This window comes from Vidua macroura, chromosome 7 (genome assembly GCF_024509145.1).
Source record: "Vidua macroura isolate BioBank_ID:100142 chromosome 7, ASM2450914v1, whole genome shotgun sequence".
NCBI classification, from domain to species: Eukaryota; Metazoa; Chordata; class Aves; order Passeriformes; family Viduidae; genus Vidua; species Vidua macroura.
The window spans coordinates 3,145,477-3,163,218 of NC_071577.1; the positions used below are offsets into that span (position 1 = coordinate 3,145,477).

Genomic DNA, 17,742 nt, shown 5'->3' on the forward strand with positions numbered 1-17,742 from the left:
CCTCCTCTGGTATTGTTCTTTATGCAAGAAGCTTCAGGATTTTGCATTTTCTTATGCCCTTTGTACCAGGCAGAAGTTTCTTAAGTAAAAGGTTAAAATTCAATACATAACTCTACAAGCTAAATTATAAATGCTTAATTCATTTTGTTAACTCCAAAAATCTCTGTTTCACCTGGATGTGTTCCAGGACACACTCGATGAGGGCCTGGAGCGACCTGGGCTAGTGGAAGGTGTGCCCATGGCAGGGGGTGGGACGGGATGAGCTTTAAGGTCCCTTCCAACACAAACCATCCTGGCATTCTAGAAAGACCGGCTCTCTCTTTCAAAACAGTTGTTTTCTGTCATGGATTTATTGCAGGGATTTGGGATATCCTGCCATGGTTTTATTGGAAAGGTTCTGGGATCTCCTGACATGGATATATTAGAGAGGTTTGGGGCTCTCTTTTCATGGGTTTATTAAAGGGCTTTGGTGATCTCTTTCTGGATTTGTTAGAAGTTCACAGAAGGGTTTGGGATTCTATTTTCATGGATATATTAGGTGGGATTGGGATCTCCTGCCATGGCTTTATTGAAGGATTTTGGATTCTCCATTCATGGATTTATTACAGGGGTTTGGGGATGGCCTTTCATGGATTTATTAGAGGGGCTTGGGGATCTATTGTCATGAATTAATTAGAGGGATTTGGGATCTCCTTTTATAAATTTATTATAGCAGTTTTGGCATCTCTGTCTGGATGTATTAGAGGGATTGGGCATCTCCTGCCATGGATTTATTAGAGGGGCTTGGGGATCTCTTTTCATGGATTTCTAAGAGGTAGTTTGGCATCTCCAGTCATGGATTTATTCCAGCCTTGGCCGGTGTGTTGTAGCTACTCTAATAATTCCCACCTGAGTATTCCCTAATAATTCCTGAGGCCAGGATGGCCCAGCCTGCACCTGACAGAGCCATCCACCTTGGGAAAGATCTGCAGGATCAGCCAGTCCCAGCCTCACGCCAGCACTGCCATCATCACCCCTAAACCACGTCCCCAGGTGCCACATCCAGGCTCGTCCTGGACACTTCCAGAGACGGCGACTCCACCACCTCCCCGGGCAAATTATTCCAATGCTTCCAGTGATTTTTCTTTTTTTTTTCCCCCCTAATACCCACTCTGAACCTCTCCTGGCATAACTTGAGGCCATTTCCTCTCACCCTTTCCCTTGGGACATAGCAAGACAGCGTGATCCCACCCCAGCTCCTGTCAGGGAGACGTAGAGCGCGACAAGGTCCCCCCTGAGCCTCCTTTTCTCCATGAACACCCCCAGTTCCCTCAGCTCAGGAGAGTTTTTAGCCCCTTAACAGCTCTGTTACCCCTCCCTGGACAGGGCTGCCCCCAAATTTGTGCCTTTTCACCCAAATCCAGACTTCCCACTCTCCCTTTGCTCAGGTGTGAGCAGGGAGTGACTTTGATCTCATACTGCCTTGAACCCAGCAAATTCCAGAATTCCTGGCTGGGATAACCTGGGATAACCAGGCCAGCTGAGGGAGCCTCTGACAAGTTCACAAACACTGAGATACTGATTAACTTCAGCCATCCCAGGATTGCCTTTGCACCCATTCCTCACGCTGAAGGTTTGGATGGAAAATTCATCCTGCAGCAGGAGGGAGGGGAGGGCAGGACATTCCCTGCCAGCGCTCTCCTTATCCCAGTTCAGCAAACAGCTGGGGTGCCATCACAAAATACATAAATTAACTTTGTTTTTTTGTGAGAAAATGCTGTTTGTTGAACTGGTCAGCTTCCCAATGCCCAGTTCCCAGTGTGCTTTATAAATACCTGAACATATTTAGCACTTGTTACTGTGATGTTTTTCCTTTACAGTTTATACTGGAGAGTGTTTTAGTCTCTTTTACCTCAGAGCTTCTCCCCACTACTCTAAAGCTCAAAAATTTTGTTTTCTGAAAAGCCATCCTGACATAAAACTGCTCTCTGCCACCTTCCCAATTGAAATAATTAAAGACACTGGGAAAACAGGGAAAATCAATAAATAAGGCTGATATGAGGAAAACAATATGCAGTTCATTTTGGAGCATTGACCGTGGCATGAAGAGAGAGAATTTGTGTGCCTGAGGGATGGAGGCTGCATGGCTCTGAATATCCTAAATTTTTAATTTTGCCATCAGTGGCAATGCTGTGAGGCTGGGGAAATCATGTCTGTGCTGAACGTGCTCCTTTGCTGAGTCAGGTCTCAAACCTGAGGCTCCGGTGGTTGCTAAATCAATTTTAGTGCTGGTCTGGTTCATGGTGGGGAGGATTTTTAAGCTACCCAGGGGCCACCTCCCAGCCTGGGAAACAACTCTGTAAAGTGAGAGCTTGGGCTGTACAGAGAGAGGTCAGCCCCTCTCAGCACCCCTTTGCGGTGTCCCTGGCACTGAGGAGATTCCTGCCAGCTCAGAAGAGCCTCGAGCCTTGTGCTGAGGGTCTCCTGCTCCATCCCTGGAGGAATCACCTGAAGATCCGTGTCTCCAACACAGAGAGGCTCTTTTCCATTTGTTACTGTGGGCTTGGCAGTTGTTCACACCAAGACTGCCTCCCTGGCTGCTGGCCAAGGTGTAACACAAGACACAAGAAAGATGAGGAGTCCCGAGGGATTTTCGAGTAGCACGCTGAGGAGCTAATGGAACATCGAGGAACTCCAGTGACTCAGCATTGAAAAGATCACCAAATCTCAGCTTTCCAAAGTAAGGAGGGAAAAGACAAAATAAACTACCCACAATCCAAAGCAGTGAATCATTAACAACAGGAACATCAAAGAGCACAGTGCAACAAATCCACCCATCAGTTGCTTTCCGAAGAATCTTCGGGCTACAACCTGCAGGAGAAATCTCTTCCAGCCCCTACTCCAACCACAGCAACATGGCTTTGAGGCTTTGCTGTGCCTGGATTTCCATCCTCCTCCTCCTGCCCAGCCTCTCGGACGGGGGGAAGCTCCTGGTGGTGCCCATGGTGGGAAGCCACTGGCTGAGCATGCAGGAAGTGGTGCAGGAGCTGAGCGAGAGAGGACACGAGGTGGTGGTGCTGGTTCCCGAGGTGAGCTGGCAGATGGAGACGACACAGGCCTACAAGGTGCTCACGTACCCGGTGAGGCAGACCCTGGAAGAGCTGGATGACGCCTTCCAGGAATACGTCGCTGTGCACCTGACGCAGAAGCCTTTCCCCCTCAATGCCCTGGCGATGTACAAGGCCTCGGTGCATGTTTTCAGCACCTTCTTTGGGCAGTGCAAGGACCTGTTCCGCAGCCAGGAGACCCTGAGGCTCCTCAACCAAAGCGGCTTTGATGCCATCCTGACAGATCCGGCCTTCATGTGTGGGGCCATCCTGGCTCATCATCTCTCTCTTCCCTTTGTGTTCTTCATGAGGGGATTTGGTTGCAACCTTCACTTCGCAGCCCCACAGTGCCCAAGCCCTCCGTCCTACATCCCGAGACTCTTCAGCTTCAACTCGGACCACATGAATTTTTTCCAGAGGGTGGAAAATGCCCTAATTTTACTCCTGGAGCTTGAGTACTGTAACAGTTTCTATGGAGAAGCACTTAAGCTTTCCTCAGAAGTTCTTCAGAGGGATGTGTCCCTGATGGACCTCGTGAACTCCGCTGCTGTTTGGCTCCTGAGGTTTGACTTTGTGTTCGAGTACGTCAGGCCAGTGATGCCCAACATGGTCTTTGTGGGGGGGATCAACTGTGCTAAGAAGAAACCACTGCCTAAGGTAACATTCCTTCGCCTACAAATTGTACATTTCCCAATGAAAAGTCATTATATTGTTCCAGGAAGTTTATTCCTATTGATTTTTTTTTTTTTTTTAATTTCTGGGAATAATTTAATTCATTCAGGTTTGGGCAGTTGTATTCCACAGGCTGAAGCCAATAATCTTGATAGGGACTTATTTGAATTAAAGAGGGTTTTGTAACAAACCAAACAAAAAGGGGATTTCATCTGCCAGATGGAAATTACTGTCCTCAGTGAATGTGTCTTAACCGCCAACCGGATCCAGTTTTGATTTCATTTTAATGGCATCTGACATCTATTTCTTTTATCTGATCAAAAACCCAAGAGCTATGTTTTTGTTTTTAACTCCAGGCTCAACAGCATCAGTTTATTCACTTTAGTTGAATTTTCATGACATATTATTTCCAAACTGGCTGTCTTTGTTAACTTACTCCTGTTTGAGGGATGAAATAGAACTGTTGTGTTGAAATGGCAAAAAATAATCTTACAGTCCTGGATTGGGTGAAAGACACTTGAATGCAGAAGTCAGATAACTTTTCATTCATACTCCTTGACATTTGCTCTTACCAGAATTGTCCTGCAGGGTCTTAAAGCTAATCTAGAAATCTAAATCTATTTTGATAGTCAACATGCAATCTCTAAAATGGTAACACTGGACAGTTCTTTCCAGGCACAAAGCAGGACACAAATCTCTTTCCTAGGAAATTGCTCCCTCACTTCTGATTTGTGGTCACGCAATATCTCTGCACAATGTCTTTGAGCTGGAGGGGTGGGATTTTTCTTTCTTCTTTCAGATTTCTTTTATGCTCTTTGACAGCCTGATGGAGAGCCCTCTAAACTTGATAAACAAGGCAAAGAATAATGTTATTAACTAGAATATTAGGATAAAATTATATCTAAGGTATTCTATCATATTAGAGCTCAGGAGAGTGCTGCTAGTTTGAGATTTAAGAGGCAAATTCTTGCTGGTTCCACAATACAAGTCTTTACTTTTATATTCTGAGGGTCTCTGAGCTGCACAGAATTCATAAGTTTGCTACAAGGGTAGAGACATCCTGCCCTCATTTTATCCCTGCCAGCTCCAATCTTCACACTCCTGTTAGGTGAAAATCACATGTTCCACACCTGGAAAAGTCTTCTGTAATTATCATTTATTCAGTCTCTTTTCTAGCTACATTTAATGGGAAGGAAATTTCGGAGGTATTTCTCCTATTTCACTTTGAATAGTGCTCAGCAGCTGAGTGTAAACATGAGTAAAGTGAGTCATAGAGGGAAATGAAATCTGCCTGTTCACACATGCCAGTAAAGCCCTGGGTTGGTCATTACTGTTCAGCAACATAATCCTATGAGAAGAATAAATAGTTCTGCAAAGCCTATTGAACCCATTGCTCAACAGGTAAGAAAAGAAAAAGGATTACTGGGAGAGGGAGAGAGAAGAAGAGATTCAAATTGCAGATTCTTTCTCAGACAAGGAACCCACAGGCCTTTTGTTACACCACTTCTGTAGTTTTCCACAGGCAGGGGAATGGGGCACGGTGGTGTCATTCCAGATAAGAGCTCCTCTCTGCTGGATCTAATGTGGTCCCATGGAGGAGCTGCTCTGAGCTGAAGGAGCTCAGGCTTGTGCAGAACTGGCCCTACTTGCCTTATCCATCTGGGAATCCAATCCTAAATTGTGTAAGGATCATCACAGAGGTTGTGGGAGAACTTGAGAGCACAGGGCTGGGCCTGGGGGAACACAAACTGCATTTACACCTTGATTAAGCTGCCTCAGGCTGATTTCCTCTTGCCCTGCACTTTGCATGGGGATGTGTCCCAGCAGCAATTACACCTTCATTAACAGGCAGAGAAATCCCAAGTTTCCAACTCCTCAAGTGTCTGGAAGTTTAACACAAGGCTTGCAGGAATCAGCCTTGTAGGAATCTTGGCTCTAAGAAGTACCTGAAGGCTGGCATGGTGACATTGCAAATCAATTCAAACTTTGAGCCCTGAGACACTCTGGTGACAATCTCATCTTTAGCCAAAGTTAATGCAAAGTTTCTTTTTTGGCCAGCTCAGAAAACCAAAGTTAGCATGATTTGATTAAAGCAAAGGTCAGGAATTTAAGCTACAGTCACCTCTCAAAGGTCTCCCTGTTTTTTTCTAACCTAAACCTCCCAGTACTTATTTAAACAACTGGACAACTGAAAACATTAACCCCAGGCTGAATTGGCAGTTACTCAAGTAAAGAAAAAGTGTAACTGAATAAACACCTTTTTCTCACCAGCACAGGGCTTAAGAGCACAGATCCTGCTTTATAACGCTCTCCATTTTCCCAAGGTTTCTATACATGGCTTAGGATGAAGCGATACGTGGAATAAATAAATAGACTCCATAACCTGGGGTAGTTATGAAGTGGGTATGTACGTCAGCGCCCGGCACAAGTGAGATCGCTCTCCAAAACTTGTGCCCCGAGCCTCAGTCTGACCCACACCTTTATTCCCAAAGATGTTCCATATGCAATACACTGCACAACTTTTTCATGCATATTCAACCCCTGGCCCCGCCTGTCCTCGCCTCTCGTGCTAAGTAAGTCCACGCCCTTCTGGGCACGCGTGGTTTGCTGTGGTGGTCGCACGGGGGTCTCTCGGTGGTCCTGAGGCTGAAGATTTTGATCTTCCTCATGACTGAACTTCTGAACTTTTCCTCTCTGCGCGTGTGCTCTCTGCCCTTTGGTGCTTATCTGAGTAGGTCTGTCAGTCTTGATAGGCTTGGAGACAGAGGAGCTTCTTTATCTGGGTTCTTTGCCTCTTCTGGTATTGTTCTTTATGCAAGAAGCTTCAGGATTTTGCATTTTCTTATGCCCTTTGTACCAGGCAGAGGTTTCTTAAGTAAAAGGTTAAAATTCAATACATAACTCTACAAGCTAAAATATAAATGCTTAATTCATTTTGTTAACTTAAGTAAACTCCAAAAATCTGTTTCAAGGAAACAGCTGCCCTTGGAAATTTTCTGTGTTCTATTATTTGCTTCTTGCTCTCACAAAAATTTCTATTCCTTTCCGACTCATATAATTGCTTTTATGAGCTGTTTTTCCTTGAAAGCTAGTGTTTCTCCACACTGTGAAAAACCTGAGGGGGAATCAGGCAGGTTCCTGTCAGCAGCCACCAACCTGCATTTCCCAGATGCTGCTTAGCACCAAAAAAAGGGACTGGGTTCAGTTACACAAGGACTCCTACATGGATAAGCCCAATCCATCATCCAGAAACCAGGGATCACATTACATTGAATCACAGGCTGGTTTGGGTTGGAAGGAATTTTAAAGGTCTTCCCATTCCACTCCCTGCCAAGGGCAGGGACACCTTCCACTTCCAAATCCCAGGTTGCTCCAAGCCCTGTCCAACCTGGCCTTGGACACTTCCAGGGATTCACAGCTTCTGTGGGCTTCACCCCCACACTCTCGGAGCTGAGCAACCTTTTCCTGCTTGCAGGACCCAGAGCCTAAGTGGGTCAACAATCTCACCTCACAGCAGGGAAGCAAATCCAGTGGATGAAACCAACACTTCCAGGCTGCCACAACAAATAGCAGGTGTTCTTGCTGTCGTTTTAGTGGTGCTGAGGTTTCTGTTTGCTGCTCTCTTTCCTTAGTGCCACGCAGAAATCCACACATCACAGCCACTCCCACTTACAGGTGAACAGTTTGAGAAAGTTTTAGCGCCTCTTGGAGCTGAAGCAGTCGTAGGGTGAGGGGCCCAAACCCTGCAGAGCTGCTCCATCACTCCCTGCCAGCTCCAAGAGACTCCCTGGAATAACCCACACAAGCTTTGTCACTTCTGAGAGGAAAACAAACCTGCAGTCCTGGCTCACCCAAGCCTTGATGTCCTTGGGTATGCAATGGGGAAGGCTTTCCTCCAAGCAGGCACCTGGCTCTCTCACATTTGGAATCCTCAGTTCCTCAGCTCCTTGTTTGCACATAGAACGGGAGCTGGTAACAAGCACCACACCCTTCAGAGCTGAGAGGGGTCCAGGTGCCCTTTGCTACTCATCATGAAAAACAAACACATACAAACTTATCTGTTGCTTTGAAAAATGAGCTGACTGTTAATTTTCTCAGTAATAATTACCCAGCTTAGATCTGACCTCAGCTGATCCTGTGCTAATCTAAGAACTTCATCCTTCCTTTGTTTCTCCTGCCTTTCTAATTTCTCTTGCCCTTCCTGTTGCTGCCTCATTTTTCCAGTTTTTGCTCTGATGGTCTGGTACAAAAAGTAGGGAGCCTGTGGAGTCCATAAGAAAGTGTGGCCATCCTTTCAAGAGACTTTTTCTCTTGTAGTCAAGGGAAATGAACTTGTATCGGTTGTTTTCAGCCAGCTGGTGTTGACACTGAAAATCCAATTGAGGCCAGAGTAGAAAACACACTAAGCAGCAACTTCCAAGTTAATTTGGTCAGCTCTTGTCACAGCAGTTGCAATGAACTCTTTGCATCCAGATTTCCTGCATTTAATGACAATTATTTGTAAATCTGTGCTGTGTCCTGCTTTCAGTCTGTGCCATCTCCCACCTCTCCTGTGCTGGCCCTCTCCAGAAGTTGGTTTTCCATGTCTAAGGGTGGTTCCTCCATGACCCGTGTGACGGAGTGGAGCTCCTCAGGGCAGTCCCAGCCCCCTGTAGGTGTCATGAGACAAATCCCTTTGCCTCAGGCTGTCAGGATTTGTTTCTCCTCACTGAGGATGCTGGGAGTCCCAGCACCATTTATAAAAAGAATGGAAAAACTTTGTGCTGATGGCAATTTCTCATCACAAGCACTCCTTCCTTAACAACTTCCTAAAGGCTTTGCTGTGGCATTGCTTTTACTTTCACAAAGACAAAACATTCCTGCAATGGGATTTGTGAAAGGTGTCACACCTTCTCCTAGATTTTGTTTTGCTCACAATACCTCTTGAAAAGGGTTTTCAAGACAGCAACCAAAGACCAAAACTCCTTCTTTGTTTCCCTGTGCTGGCCTCCTTTCCCTTTGATTGCCCTGACCCCATCCATTAGTTCACTTTTTCAGTGTAGTGCCAGGAGGAAAAAAAGCCAATCGGGATTGTTCTCCTCAGATTTGGGATTGCTTGGTACATCCTGGTGGCCGTGGCATCTTTGTAAGAGGTGCAGGTTTGGCTGCTTCCAGGGGGTGGGAATTCAACACCAGCCTCCTGTCCTCAGGAATGGACTTGCATCCATTCTGCTGGGTGTATTTTTATTATTTTCTCACCGTGTATTTACCAGGTCAATGGTTTTAACCATGAATATTGTTACAACATAAAACCTTGCTCTTGGTGTCACACACTTAGTGCTGACAGTGTCTAAGTGCTGATAGACTTCGAAGCTTGAACATTAACAGAAAGTACAAACGTTTTTCTAAGAACACGGCTTCCCTTCCACAAACATAGGCAAAATCACAGGCTAATCACAACCATATCGGGAAGTTAAATATTAATTTCTGCAGCCAATAAATATCCTGCTTAGTCTGCATGGGCCATCGTATAAAGGACTGCGTGGATCCCTCCGGAGCAGAACTCTCTGGATCACTCCCACCGAAATGGCTCTTTTTTACCGAGATACCTGGATACTTCTCCTCCTGACACTGTCTTTAATCCTGGCTGAAGGTGGAAAGATCCTGGTGGTACCTCAGGATGGAAGTCACTGGCTCAGCATGCGCCCAGTAGTGGAGGAACTGCAGCAAAAGGGACACGAGGTTGTTGTGGTTGTACCCTCAACCAATCTGTATATGAAGTCAAAGGAGCCTCAGAATTACGCAGTCAAAGTGTATCCAGTGCCTTACACAGATGAATACTTGGATGAAATGTTCAAGGCCTTAGTTAATGCCCATTTTATTGAACAGTCTGTTTTGAATATTGTTCTTACCTCATATCAAAGCGTGATAGAAATCTCCTCAGTCTTCTTCACCAACTGTAAGAGCCTTCTGCAGAACGAGGAGCTGATGCAGAACTTGAAAGAGAGCAAATTCGACGTGGTTTTCACAGATCCCATCCTGATGTGTGGGCCCCTGGTGGCTGAGTACCTTTCCGTTCCTGCCGTCTACTTCCTGCGGGGCTTTCCCTGTGGAATGGATTCTGCTGCTACCCAGTGTCCAAGCCCTCCTTCCTACGTTCCCAGGTTATTCTTGAATAATTCAGACAGCATGGTGTTTTCCCAACGGGTGAAGAACATGCTGGTCAATCTGCTGGAGCTCTTCTACTGTAAGCCTATCTATGATAACTTTGAAGAACTTGCATATGAGGTTTTCAAAAAGAGAATGACAGTGACAGAACTCCTGAGCCGTGGATCCTTCTGGCTGATGAGATACGATTTTGTGTTTGAGTTCCCGAGACCAGTGATGCCAAACATGGCTTTTATCGGAGGGATTAACTGTGTTCAGAAGAAAAAACTGTCTCAGGTACAAAATTTTCTTTGATTTTTATATTGAAAAGGCAAAGTATAAATGTATCATAGAATAGCAGAATGGTTTGGGCTGAAAGGGGCCTTACAGATGATCTCATTCCATCCCCCTACCATCCTGGGCAAGGGATGTCACACACATCCTTACATCAAACCCTGACTCACAACAGCTTGGTGTTTAGAGATAGAAATCCTGCATGATGCAGAAATGTTATTTCCTAATACCCAGCATTCAGATTATATCACATCCTGACAAACCTAAAGCCTTATCAGACTTAATTAGGAGAATTTAAGTGACATGTAGCTTTTATGCAAATGATAGTCTCTTTTGTTGAACTCAAGGCCTTTGCTATCCTCCTTTCCCAGTTGTCTCAGCTGTGGACTGTCCATATATCTCCTCTCCTTTCATCCACAGTGAAGGTTATGGGACTGAAGATTTCACCTGTTTTCTACCACAGCCATCCACTGGATTGATTCCTTTCCATCTGCCTTTATTGTCTAAGTGTCAATATCTAAGCCCCAAAAGAAATCATCTTCTAGTTCTATCCTCCCCTTCTCGTCTAGATTATTGAATTAGGTTTTAAGCTTTCCTGGGTATGGATATCTCCTGTAAATTTCCATTTTGGCTTTTGTGCACCAACCTTCCCGTGTTCATTTGGCAGCCAGTCTGAGGTTATGGCCTGCCTTCTGTGCATCTCCTTCCTCTGAGCTGCTTGAAAATCCCCATTAAGTTAAACCATGCTGGAAACTACCAATATGGATCAGCATGGGTGATGGAGCTGCTGCTCCTTTTGGAGGGTAGGTTCTCAGCAAAATCCAAGATTTCCACCAGGCTTTGTTAGGAATCTGCAGAAACTGCATGGAAACAAAACACCAGCAAGGGTTTAAAGCCCAGAATGCCCTGGAGAAGGAAAATGTTTCCCAAATTCACCTACTTATCAGCTTTAATGAGAGGTTATCACCAGCTCTAAACCCCCAGCAATTTACTACCAAGAAGGACCTGGACACAGGGTTGAGGTCACAAACTGACCCAACTTTGGTCATGAACTGACCCCTCACTGGCCGTGAACGATCCATGACTTTGTGAACTAGAGAGGTGTTGTTGGTCTTTGCTATCTGGAGTACAAGGGTGTTGTTATCTGGGGTTATTTGGAGTACAAGGGGTACAAAGGTGTGCAAGTTGCTCTTTTGCAACTTCATTTAATACCTGATAGGATAGGGGGTTAGCTGAAATGTATATCAAGAGATGAGGAAAGCTTTTCTGCTGGCTGCGTATCTTCCAACAAAATGCAAGTTTGCATTAAGGAAAATTAATTTTTCTCAGAAGTGCCAGCTGGTTTTGGCTTTTGAAAAAAAAGCAAAACCCAAACCCCAGATACTCTTACACTGATTTCTCGTATTAATCCTTACTGTAAGTTATGTTTCACTGTATTACTTTCATCAGTTTCATTAGGAAAGGAAATGCTTTTAAAAAATGCTAAATTACCTCAGTCTATGACAGCCCTGTCAGCCTTCAGTGGCAGCGATGGACAAGAGTCCTTTCAGTGCTCTCTTGATAGGCAGAGTCCTCCCATGTGGGCTCAGCAGTGTTTCTGCCCACCCACTCTGTGGGTGCATTTTGTTCATGGATTTTCCCTCCATTTTGCCATCAGACCTTGGGCATGCTGGGCTGGTGACAAGAAGTGCCACAAAGCTGGGGTCCTGCTGAGGGCAGAAGGTGGCATTGAGCCAATAACCTTAGCTTGGCGTGTGTGAAGGTGACACACCTTTCTTGACTCAAAGCCACCTTTGAATCCCCAACCTGCTCTGAATCGCTCCTAATCTTTCATTGCTTTCTGTGACCTTGTTGCAAAGGTCTGGTGAGCCGAAATGGGAGGCGAGTCAAAAGGGCAGAGGTGGAGCACGGCTAGAAAAGCTGGCAAAGCACTCCTGGCCTCTCTGGTGCGAGGCTTCCTCTCTGCACGGCCCACACCATGCTGGTGGCACTGCTTCTCACCTTCCTGTGCCTCCTGAGCCCGGCTGCCGCTGGGAGGCTGCTGGTGATCCCCATGGAGGGCAGCCACTGGCTCAGCATGAAAAAAGTGCTGATGGAGCTGAGCAAGAGAGGGCACGAAATCGTGGTCATCGCACCAGACAACAAAATCCTGATCGATTCCTCAGATGTCTACGAACTGAAGACCTACCCTGTGCCATTGATGAAGGAGGACATGGAAGAACAGTTACGCTCCTTCAGTGCAAGAGTTTTCAGCCAAGAGCCTTTCCTCATGAGATTCTGGAAGCGTTTGGAAGATTACCGGAAGAGCGGGACCATGTTTCATGCTTCGTGCAAGTCCTTGCTGTACAACCAAGAGCTGATGCAGTACATCGGAGACAGTCACTTTGATGCCCTACTCACGGATCCTGTTACGCCCTGTGGGCAGATCATTGCCCTGCACTTCTCCATCCCCAGTGTTTTCTTCCTGAGGCTGGTTCCGTGTGCCTTGGAGGTTCGCGCGGCTCAGGGCCCGGACCCGCCGTCCTACGTCCCACGCATGTTCTCGGAAAACACCGACCACATGTCCTTCTCCAAGAGGGTGAAGAACTTCCTGATTGCCCTTTCCGAGTCCTTCATCTGCAATATTGCCTATTCTCAATTTGAGGAGCTGGCCTCAGAGTTCCTCCAAAAACCGATGACAATGACAGAGATTTTAAGTCATGGGTCCATCTGGCTGAGGAGAATAGACTTTGTCTTTGAGTATCCCATGCCTGTCATGCCCAACATGGTTTTCATTGGAGGCATCCACTGTGGAGAGAAGAAGAAGCTGCTGTCTCAGGTCAGTGGCTGGCTAGGAGAGGTTGTGGCAGTCACACACCTGCATGATCCAAGTGAGGTACTTGAGAGGGATGTATCTTATCTCTCTCTTGGTGGGAAACTATTTACAAGAGCCTGAAGTGATGGCACAAGGGCAATGGATTTAAGCTGCCAGAGGAAAGGATTAGAGGAGATACTGGGAAGAAATTCTTCCCTGTGAGGATGGTGAGGCCCTGGCACAAGTGGCCCAGAGAAGCTGTAGCTGCCTCACCCCGGATGTATCCCAGGCCAGGCTGGATGGGGCCTGGAGCAGCCTGGGATAGTGGAAGGTGTCCCTGCCCATGGCACAGGGTGGAATGGGATGAGATTTGAGGTCCTTTTCAATCCAAACCACTCTGGGATTCTACCTAAGGATATTATTTAGTTTAAGACTTTCTGTACAGCCAATCCACATAAAAACCAGGCCAGGAGCACAAGGTGTGATTCCAGCTCCTTTCTTTAGGTCTGCCCAACATGGGGATTTTGTTTGGTGATGGCATCACATGCTATACTGTGTTTAATTCCAGCTGAAATCAGGCACAGAAATTCTCAGGCAAGAATTAATGCCAAAATGGGCTGGTGAATTATAACAGCTCTCCCAATAATTCTTTGCCTCATATAGAAGGCAGGAGAATATTTCTTCAAGAGTGTTCATTAGCTGCTTATCTAGTCAGAAAAATACCTCACTGGGTCATGTTGAAGAACATCACGTTCTCTGTTGTGTACCAGCAGTTTTTGAGTCAAAGGCTCATATTTTGTGGTGAAGGTCTTGGTCTAACAGCTTCCATGAAAACCAGCTAAAATCTCACTGCTATTTTACGACACATCCAGTTTGGATGTGAAAACGTTGATGGGTGGTTGCTGGGGAATCTTGTGGTCTAAAAAGCCTTTGGTTAGCTTGCTGGTGCTCAGGGTGTTCATTAGCTTCATTGCTAATGATGATTAGTATTCTTGCTAATGTGATGTGTATTCTTGCTTGCTTGTGCTGTCAGTGGAACGGTCTCATGTGAAGCCAGGGATTAAGTGGAAGAGGAGATAAAGGAGTAGGGAACTCTCCTCAGCAGTGATGGATCTGTAGTGTCATGATAATCTCTCAGCAATACATAGTTTGGTTTCCTAAAAAGGAAAAAAAATTATCTTTGTGAACGTTACTTAAAAATCAACAAACTCTCTTCTTCCCTCGAACTTTTTTCACTTGTCAGCCTTCCCAAACCCCTTAGAATGGATTCTTCTGGCCTAGCACCACTCTTACTCTTCCCTCAAATTCACAGGCTTTTGTGAACACGAATGAGAGAAACTTCACAAGAAAAGAGATTTGCTTTTTACACCTTCCCCAGAGCCAGCCTTCCCTACTCTCAGGCTTTGCTTCACTCCTCCAACTTCCCTAGTTCAGCTTCATTCAGTTGTTTGTTTCTGTTGCTCTTCTTTTCCACAAAAGTCTCTTTCAAATTGTTACCAAGCCCCCCTTTTATCAGGGCCGTGCTTTTTCCTGTCTCTTCTGTTCATCAGAGCTGCTTAACAGCTCCTCAGGGTTAAAGCCAGGCAGATGTTCTTGGAAAGCAGCAGGACATCCTGCCTCCAGACAAATCCATGGTGCAGCTCCAGCTTGGAACCAAACTCTTCTCTGAGGGCAAGGCTCCCTCTTTTTTTTTTTTTTTTTCCCCAGGGGTAGATATCATAGTCCAGCAGCAATATTTATTGCAGAAATACTGATTATTCACACCTGATTTCCAATCCTATCTTTCCCAGAAGGAGAAAATGATGGAGAGAGATAGGTCAGGATGAGAACAAGGAGTGGTGCATGTGACAGCATCAACCCAGTGGTTTTCCTTCACTGCTGGAAACCCTCTGCTTCTCCAGCATATTAAATTTGTACCTGGTGGTGCTCCTGGATCCAGTGCTGAGCCATATGTAAATCCCAGAGTCTCTTCCTAAGGGTTTACATAGATATTGTGTTGTATAGTGGCACACACTTTTACAATTTTAAACATGAACTTGCCAAGCATTTCAGAACAGCTGTAAAATCCTTCTCAAAAAGAAGGAAAGAAACGAAGTATTTTATTACCTGGTTTCAGCAAGCCTGGTTAGTTCCAAGTGCCAGCACTATTCTCAGGGTCTTATTTTGGCAAAGCATGATTTTATTTTCAATCTAGCATCAATCACCACAGATTGAGGCCAAAGGGAGCCCCATTTACCAAGCCCAGTTCCACCCAACCCAAATTCATTAATCACTTAAATGGTTCATCAATGCCTTCAATGGTTACCTGTGAATGGTTCTGCTGGAAAAGCCAGGTCGTTAAGGGGGAATGTGGGAATCTGGCAGGGAGCTGTGGCTGTATTTAAAAGCTGCTAGGTCGGGGCAGATGAGCAGAATTTGGATTTCTGGGAGCATGGCTCCTGTGGGTAAATACAGCTCCTCAGCTTCAGTGGGGATTCTGCTTTTCCTGTCCTGCTGTGCTCGGCTGGTGGTGGGAAGCTGCTGGTGGTGCCCATGGATGAGTCACTGGCTCAGCCTGCGCTCACTGCTGGTGGCCCTCAGCCAGAAAGGCCACCAAATTGTCACCGTGGCACGGGAAGCGAACTCGAGCGCAGAGGCATCTGCATATTACAGCCTCAAAAGGTATCCAGTGTGCTCATGCAGGGATGAGCTGAGAGCACGTGTGCGCTGCCTTGGGAATGATCCTTTTGAAAGAAAACCTTTTCGTCAAAGAATTACTGCTCTTCTTGAGAAAGTCCAGTTCATCTCCAACCTCTACAGCTCCTCCTGCGGCAGTCTGCTGTGTGACAAGGATCTGACACAGCATCTCTGAAGTTCTCACAGATCTTCTTGAACTGTGCGGACAAATCCTGGCTCTGCATCTCTCACTCCTGCCTGTTTTCTTTCTCCAGGGATTTCCCTGCAGTTCGGATCTGCAGGTTGCTCAGTGCCCAGATCTGCCTTCCTATTGTGGAAAACGCCAATCACTTGTTTTTAGCGTTTTTAAAAGTTTAATAATAATAAAATGGTTATAAAAATAGTAATACAAGTAGAGTAATAAAAATTTAGAGTTAGGACAATTACAAGACAATAAAATGCAAAGAATTACAGATATCCGGATGCTCTCGGACACTAAGTCACGAAAAGCATGCCTTGCGAACAAAGGGTTATTCAACCCTTAAAAGCAATAGCCTGTTGCATATTCATATAACTCATACATGATGCATAAATTCCTTGAAAATTAAAAATTTTTCTGGTTTTTGTCAACTTCTTCCCCTTAATCCCCATGGTGTCTTTCAGTCTGAGCAAGGCCTGAAGAAATTAGCTTCTTCTGATAAGAAAACCATAAATTCCTCTTCTCTGGAAGATTTAGGTGTTCTGTGACTGTTACCTCGAAGAGAGCATCTCATTCCTTTACTACAGCACTTCTAATCAACATAACATAATACGTATAGTATACAATTTAATATTTGCGAGAAGCCAGTCATAAAATATGCATTTTTCACACTATGTCCCAAGAACATTTACGGACAGCTCAGACCACATGGCGTTTATCCAGCATGTGGCAAACTCAGTTCTCAAGTTCATAGAGTCCTTTCTTTGCCGTTTTGCCTATTTCCCATTTAAACTTCGGGCCTCAGATGTTCTTCACAGAGAAGTAACAGTGGAGGAGCTCTTAAGCCATGGATCCATTTGGCTTGAAATAACTGATTTTGGGTTTGAGTATCCCATGCCAGCGTGAAAAACAACTGCTTGCCTTTAAAAATTTTTAAAGGTTTATTAAACCTTAACAAAAAATACAACAAAAGGACTAGATAAGGAAAAATTACAGCACTGGGAGCTCCTGTGACTATCATCCACATGCTCATCTACAAAATGGATGTTCTGCCTTTTATATCTTTAGACCTTCCCAGAGTTTTAACGGTCAACTCCTTCTCTGCCATCCATTGGTGGAGATCACTTTCTTACGCCTTGACTGGAGGTCAGGTGTTGTTATGCCACGCCTTCTGGTAACAAGCCAGCCTCCTCTAAATGCCATCACTACCAAGGCTATTACAAGGGGGAGGGGAAAGAGGACTATGGGAGGACATATTACTGTAACATTACCATACATTTTAACATCCGCATAATATCTATCTCTCAATTGAGAGAGACAATTATTACATTACTTGTCTATAAGACCAGTGATGCCCAACATATTTTTATTGAAGGTATAAACTGTGGAAAGAAAAAGCCATTATTTCAGGTTCAGTTATTGCTGTGGTAAAATATATAAATGTTTAATGCTGTTTGCAAATGCTTTGTGTGTCTATAACTATGTCCGTGAATTGGTTTTACTGTCACAATTGATTTTTAAAATCAGTGAATCTTTTTGGTTAATAGATCCACCCTTTCATAATTTAGAAATGAAGCATCATAATGCACCAAGTGGTAGATAATGTTCTGGTTGCTCTGGCAGCATCTGTATCTGCAAGAGCTTTATGCTGCCTTCCCAAAAGTTTCCCTACAAAGGATGTGCCTAGAGCCACAGTAGTTTGGTAAATGTCCTTAAAAATATTCTGGTGTATGCTATCAACCACTACACTAAACAACTTTATTGTCAAAATTACTACTGTGCAATAATTTTCATGATTAGGGCTTGTCTGCAAATCCTGTCTGTGTATTAATATTGTTTGCTTTCATGGCCCAGAGGCAAACTCTTCCCAGACTGATCTAGAATGGTATTTCTGAGTTGCTAATTCAGTTTTAAGT

General features: G+C 45.0%; 1 protein-coding gene across 1 annotated transcript; it reads left to right on the plus strand.

The window, feature by feature from the left end:
• Positions 1 to 12,156: 12,156 nt before the first annotated feature.
• Positions 12,157 to 14,023, plus strand: LOC128809954 (UDP-glucuronosyltransferase 1A1-like). Its single transcript, XM_053982384.1, has 2 exons — positions 12,157 to 12,996; positions 14,006 to 14,023. The coding sequence occupies exons 1-2, from the start codon at positions 12,157 to 12,159 to the stop codon at positions 14,021 to 14,023; spliced, it is 858 nt and encodes a 285-aa protein (XP_053838359.1).
• The last annotated feature ends 3,719 nt before the right edge of the window (positions 14,024 to 17,742 follow it).

Bases quoted from the DNA above. Each gene is read 5' to 3' on its own strand.
- LOC128809954 (XM_053982384.1), top strand. From the start codon at position 12,157: ATGCTGGTGGCACTGCTTCTCACCTTCCTGTGCCTCCTGAGCCCGGCT.